Consider the following 5,979-nt stretch of genomic DNA (forward strand, 5'->3'; position numbering starts at 1 on the left):
CAATGCGCGTCGGTGTTGTGCAGGCAGCTTCAACAGGTGGCGGTGAGCCCGTGGCGTTAAAGGGAGTCGCGAGTCACAACATCGAGTCGGCAACCAAGAAGCGGACTCGTGATGTGGGTTGCGGGTTGTTGTTCATGGCATATGTGTTTTTCCTTGCTCTAGTGATGCAGTTTAACGTTGTTGAAATAAATGCCAGCAGTTCTCATGTAAAAGTGGATTTGGTGGAGATCAGTCAATGGGAGTTGTATTATGATCAATGTGATGTGGGGGCTTCAGGAGCGGTGGTGGCGAATAAAAAGGTTGGGTTGGCCTTCCATTGTCCCGGGCCGCAGATAATTGCTTTGTCATGTGCTGGGATTTTATCAGAAAAGCGCGCTGTACGGAAAAATGAGTTTGCAATGCTTCGAATAATGTTCGTAGTGATTTATAACGAGCCTATGATTGCAGTGTGGTTTAAATGGAGTTGCTCCCGTCTCGCTGCCGTGTGGGTCTCGGAGGTCGACTCGGAACCAAGACTGGTGCCCTGGTCGGCGTTACCCCCACCTCTGGTTGCGAGCGCAGCTCTCTGTGTTCGCTCAAGGCCGTTTGGACGGGCATTGGCGTCTCAACTGATTGGGGTGCGTGAGTTGTTTTGGAGAATTAAATGCATGCAGCCAGCGGCGCTGTTCAGTGCCCCCGGCCAAGGTCGATCAAGGCTGGCGCCACGGCTTCCAGACAGTGGGCTTCCGGCCTCGGAATGTTTATCTACGTCGGGTCTGCCTGGGGAGAGTGGGTCGGAGGCGTTTGATGGTGCCGGGGGAGGTTGGCTCGAAAGGTCGTCACGACCTCGGCGAGGGCCATGTCAGCATGGGCCGCCTGGGGGCGTTTTTGCTGCGTAGTGCTGCTGTGCTTCTCATTTGCTGCTTCATATCGGTAACGCGGTCAGAGTGTGGTGGGGGGGCTTTGTGCAACTCCGTCTTTGGAACCTGGCCTTTGCTGCTCCACTCGCTCGCATCGACACATTATATGAGGTGGTGTGCTGTTATACTTCACTATTTTCATGATTATTATACGGAGTCCTTCGTGTTCTGTATGCTTCTTATAATGGTAATCATTTAATAATCATAGTTTTAGGGGGGAGGAGTGTGGTGGAGTCTGCGGGCCTACGGGGAAGGGCATGGTGATGATGCATGATGGGCGTGATGATGGGAGGAGTGGTCGTGGTGGTCAGTGTATCGGCGAGGGATATAAGGTGTGCGTGCCGCCTGAGGCGTCGTAGTAATGCTGGAGTCGCCCGGCTCGTGAGTGTGCCGAATACGGAATAAAGGGGAGCCGCCGGGCAGAGTACGCCCGCGCTCGCACTGGTGCAACACAGCCTGGCTCGACTGTTCCTCCGCATCGTGTCTGCCTGCTAGGCATCTCCCATTTCAGTACATTACACGTACGTGTGTGTGTGTGTGTGTGTGTGTGTGTGTGTGTGTGTGTGTGTGTGTGTGTGTGTGTGTGTGTGTGTGTGTGCGTGCGTGCGCGTGCGTGTGCGTGCGTGCGTGTGTGTGCGCGTGTGTGTGTGTGTGTGTGTGTGTGTGTGTGTGTGTGTGTGTGTGTGTGTGTGTGTGTGTGCGTGTGTGTGCGTGTGTGTGTGTGCGTGTGTGTGCGTGTGTGTGTGTGTGTGTGTGTGTGTGCGTGCGTGCGTGTGTGTGTGTGTGTGTGTGTACGTGTGATCATCATCCACGTACTTGCCTTTCCACGTTCTCATTAAGCGCAGCCATTATACTGGATTCTTCTTCACGAATTTTTTTTTCTTCAAGCCGAGCCATCCGTGCACCCCATACGAATCATTACCTCGTTGAAATGAAACCGACTAAACCTCATTCTCTACGTTTGCACCGATTTTAAATGTTGTCGCGTATTTTTAAAACTGTACCGGATGGAGGTTACGTCACCGATCCGTGACCACGCCCCAACCGCGAAGCTGTCAACAGTTTCATTCATAATTCATTCCTTCAAAAGAATGAATTATAAAGTGAGAATAACGGTGATATATACATCGAATTTTTTTTACACATTTTGACGGTCCGTTCGCTGCTTTACTTGTAATGAACGAGTAAGCGGTTTCACACAGTCCCTCGGAGTAAGTGGCAAAGACTCGACGTGACGTACAAGTACACAGATGGTGATTCAAAATGTAGGCCTCACGTCCAACATGATAATCCTTGAACACACGTGTGAAGGAAAAGGGCGCGTTTCTGGGGGGAACTGGGGAAGGGGAGTCGAAAATTCCGCCATATGGTTCCTTTGATTATTTGTTTTTTGTTTCACACAAACCGCGAAGTAATTTACGGCGATTTATTGGGGCAGTGTATTGTGAAGCGTCGGTTGCTAATTTTCTCTCGTCCATGGCGTAAACTTAAGGAAAAAAAATATTTTGACTTGCTTTTGTCAAAGCTGAAATAAATTTGAAGTTTATGAAGAAAATAGAATGTAAAAATGATCAAGGTGGGTGTGTGTGATCTGTGGAGTTCATTGATTTTAATTTTGTGTTCAAACTGGTATCCGGCTGGAAAGAATAATATTCTCTTCAGTTTTTTTTTTTTTTAAATAGTCTTTACTCCGGTTTTAGTAGACGGCTGATTAGAAATAGTAAAAGGAATTGGTTAAACTGGCCTTGATTTTTTTTTTTAATCGCCGTCCTTGGCGGAAGCACGTGGTGCTCGTTGGAGTCGCGAGGGCCGCCGACTCGCTGTGATTTTTGTCCCGTTGAACGCGCCTCCAACAGGTGGTGAAGCCAGAGCCGTGCCCCCATCGAGCCGGCCGTCGGCGCGACATGCCAGGCGGGGACACGAGGCGGGTTCGAGGGCCGGACGAGTCGCACTCACCGCTGGTGTTGTGCGACGTTCACACCGGACCGACGGGTGTGGAAAGGCCGTTGTTGGACGCGCAAGGAAAGCGGGCCGATGGACGCGGCGCCGACGACCTCCGCCCTCTCTTCTACCGCGCCGGTTTGCTGAACCAGGCCAAGGGCTCGGCGTACGTGGAAATGCAGGGAACCAAAGTGATGTGCGCCGTGTACGGACCCAGAGAGGTACCCAGACGGGAAGACTTCAGCCTCAATGGTCGACTGTTGTTCGACATTCATTTCGCTCCGTTTTCCCGCCGAAAGCGCATCCCTCCGGCTCACGGTGCCCCGGAGGAGCGGGAGCTCTCGTCTGCCATCACCAAGGCCCTGGAGCCCGCGGTCCGTCTCCATCACTACCCCAAGGCGCAGCTCGATGTGTTCGCCAGCGTTCTCCAGGACGACGGCTCTGCTGCGGCGGCCGCGCTCACGGCTGCCTCGTTGGCCCTGGCTGATGCCGGCGTGCAGATGTACGACCTGGTTCTCGGTTGTGCGCTCAGGTTTTCCGCCGGTCGCTGCCTTCTCGACCCCACGGCGGCCGAAGAGTTCCCGGGCTCTTCAGGACCCGCGGCTGGTATCGCCGGCGGTGAAGGAGCCATGACTGTGGCTCTGCTTCCCTCGCTCGGACAGCTTTCGGCATTGATGGGTTACGGAGAGTGGTGTGGGGTCGACGAGGTGCGGCAAGCCGTGCAGGCAGCCATGGCGGCTTGTCAGCGGCTCTACCCTGCCGCCCAGCATTGTCTCACATGCTCCTTGCGATCCCGGGCGCCTCCACCGGCGCAGCCCGAAGAGGCGCAGTTGGGTGCACGACGCCTGAAATCTCGACTCGAGCGACAGCAAGCGGACCAGAACGAGGGCGATGAGGTGCTACCTTGCCAAGAGCAGGAAAATCGCACCGAGCAACGACTGCCGAAAGCACCGCATGGCGAGAAGGTGGAGGAGAGCTGTGTGCAGATGATGGACTCGAACGATTCCCAAGAGTCGCCGCACGTCCTGAACCTGGCCGTGTCCCAACTGATTGTGGAATGCAGGAAGCAGTCGCAATCCAAAGGAGCTTCAGACAAACGGCAGCAAACTGAGCCGAAGGAAGCACAAACTGCTCCTCGGATGCAGCAGCAGAAACCACGGAAACGACGCTAGCCATCTTTAAAGGGACGATGTAATAAAAACTTTTTTATCATCTGCCTTGCTCATCTTATCCCTCGCCGAGAAGACCGATGTACTCCGTTTTTTTTTTAGTTTTGTGTGGTCTTTAGGGGCTTGCGTTCTCCTTTTGCCTTTCCAGACACCCAACTTCCATTTTAACTTTTTACAGACTGGGTAATGGATGTTACACGAGTTTATCTCTCATGATCTGGACGTGTGACTTGAGGGGTGGGAGGTTAAGTGCTCAAGTGTTGTAGTTTAGCCTTCACTCCTCTCGCATTTTGAGGCCAACCTTTGTCGATAAACGAAAGTGTAGAAGTTATAATGTAACTGTGACAGCAGCTTGTTGTTGATAATGGCCTCTTGTGGGTTATTAGATCTCGTGGAACTTTTTCTTGAGTGTGAACCTCCGCAAGGTTTGCGCATCACCATGTATCACTATCATCGGTGCAGAGGTCCCCTTGTGTCCGCCAAGTTGTACGGCTTTGCTCACTTGTTTTGGCTTTGTAAATGTGACCCCCCCTCCTTTCCACTTCACTTGGGAGCTGTAAGAAAGGTCCGTACATCTAGGTTGGGGTAACTCCTCCTCCCCACGAACCCCTTCCTTGATCCCCTGTTGGCCGCAGGTTAAGAGCCACCGATATAAGCAAATCGGAGTCCTCGCTCGATATTCCCCTTCTACCCTCTCCCATCTTGCTCTTCCACAAGCAAGTTTTATCCACATTCAACTTGCAAGAATCTTTGAGCTCGGTTGAAGATTTATTTATTATTATTATTATTTTAAAAAATATGTCAATTTTCACTTCATTTTTGGGAAGCCTGGTATATTGGCTGAATTGTTAAGGCGATTGGCTTAATATCTTCGGGTCCTGAGTTCTTAAAAGAATACTATTAAAGATATTAAAATAACACGAGGACTCCAGCATGTCCTCCTTTGAACGGCAAAATGCGGACGATCTTACTGGGAAGAATGAGCCGTTCGAGTATCGTTCGTCCGAGGGACGACCCGTCCAGGATTGTGCCCCTAGCCAAGAAAAACTGCCTGTGCAGCCCTATGTGTCTGTAGACGTTAAAGGAGCGGTTCTTCGTTTTTGTTGCCATTTATGGAATCTACAGTTTCTTTTGTCATCAACTTTTACAAGGTCAGAGATCTGGCATCAAGTCTTATGTCTATTATAGACGATCGTTGACCTTACAAAAGCATGATAACATGGCTGGCTCGAATTTCTGGCAAATTCACCGAGTTGCTTTTCCTATACCATGATGCATTTTATATGAGGATGAAAAGAAGAAAAAAAAGATGTCGTATATGTTGATTGGATTGGCCTGATAGCTTGGAGCCTCCAGGTACGTGTCCTCACGTTTGAACCGTCAAGTCTAACTTTGAGTCCCAATCTAGCAATAAACCGTCACCCTGGTGTTTCACAGGCACGAAGATTTGATGTGTGCGCCATCCAGCAGAGGGCCATTAAGCCGAAGGACCCGTCTACCAGTGCTGGTTGTCGATGGATGCTCGTGCCTCTGGTGAAGAAGTGCAGGCGAGTTATCGCCGGCACCCTGGCTAACACCCAAATTCCTGCCAGTGGAACCAATCCGGCCAGTTGGTTCCAGAAAGACTGGTCAGAACCCTTCCCACCTTCCCCATCCCTCCAGCTTCCCCCAAAGAAGATGGAAATAATGATTCCCATTAAAATATATTTCACACATGATGGAACTGTTAATTTAGTTTTCCTTGAGGTCACTTTTGTTAATCGTTTTTAAGGAATTGTTCGGAATCATTTCTACAGTGTTGTCATGCAATGCACAAGAAACGAGGTCGGCCGGGAGGGTGTTGTGTATAATTTTTCTCCTCGATGTACTTTCAAACACCAATCCGTTGGGAGTGAAGCATTTTTCATGATCCATGCATGATCCTATGGATGTGTGTGTAGTACATGATTAGTAATAAACAGACTTCGCAA

At 50.7% G+C, this 5,979-nt stretch overlaps 2 protein-coding genes across 3 annotated transcripts in view; one reads left to right on the forward strand and one right to left on the reverse strand.

Annotated features, from left to right (window-relative positions):
- IMPACT (impact RWD domain protein) overlaps window positions 1–1,947 on the reverse strand; it is a 32,064-nt gene extending 30,117 nt beyond the window's left edge. For both annotated transcript variants that reach the window (XM_085894878.1, XM_085894877.1), the window contains exon 1: window positions 1,716–1,947. In XM_085894878.1, coding sequence (XP_085751004.1) covers window positions 1,716–1,796 — 81 coding nt within the window. In that variant the 5' untranslated portion in view covers window positions 1,797–1,947. The remainder of the gene's footprint in view (window positions 1–1,715) is intronic.
- Window positions 1,948–2,619: 672 nt separating this feature from the next.
- EXOSC6 (exosome component 6) lies at window positions 2,620–5,979 on the forward strand. Its single transcript, XM_085894876.1, has 2 exons — window positions 2,620–4,031; window positions 5,447–5,979. The coding sequence occupies exon 1, from the start codon at window positions 2,804–2,806 to the stop codon at window positions 4,010–4,012; it is 1,209 nt and encodes a 402-aa protein (XP_085751002.1). The 5' UTR covers window positions 2,620–2,803; the 3' UTR covers window positions 4,013–4,031; window positions 5,447–5,979.

Source organism: Eptatretus burgeri, chromosome 9, assembly GCF_056783735.1.
Source record: "Eptatretus burgeri isolate ZD-2024b chromosome 9, Ebu_testis_v1, whole genome shotgun sequence".
In the NCBI taxonomy this organism is placed as follows: domain Eukaryota; kingdom Metazoa; phylum Chordata; class Myxini; order Myxiniformes; family Myxinidae; genus Eptatretus; species Eptatretus burgeri.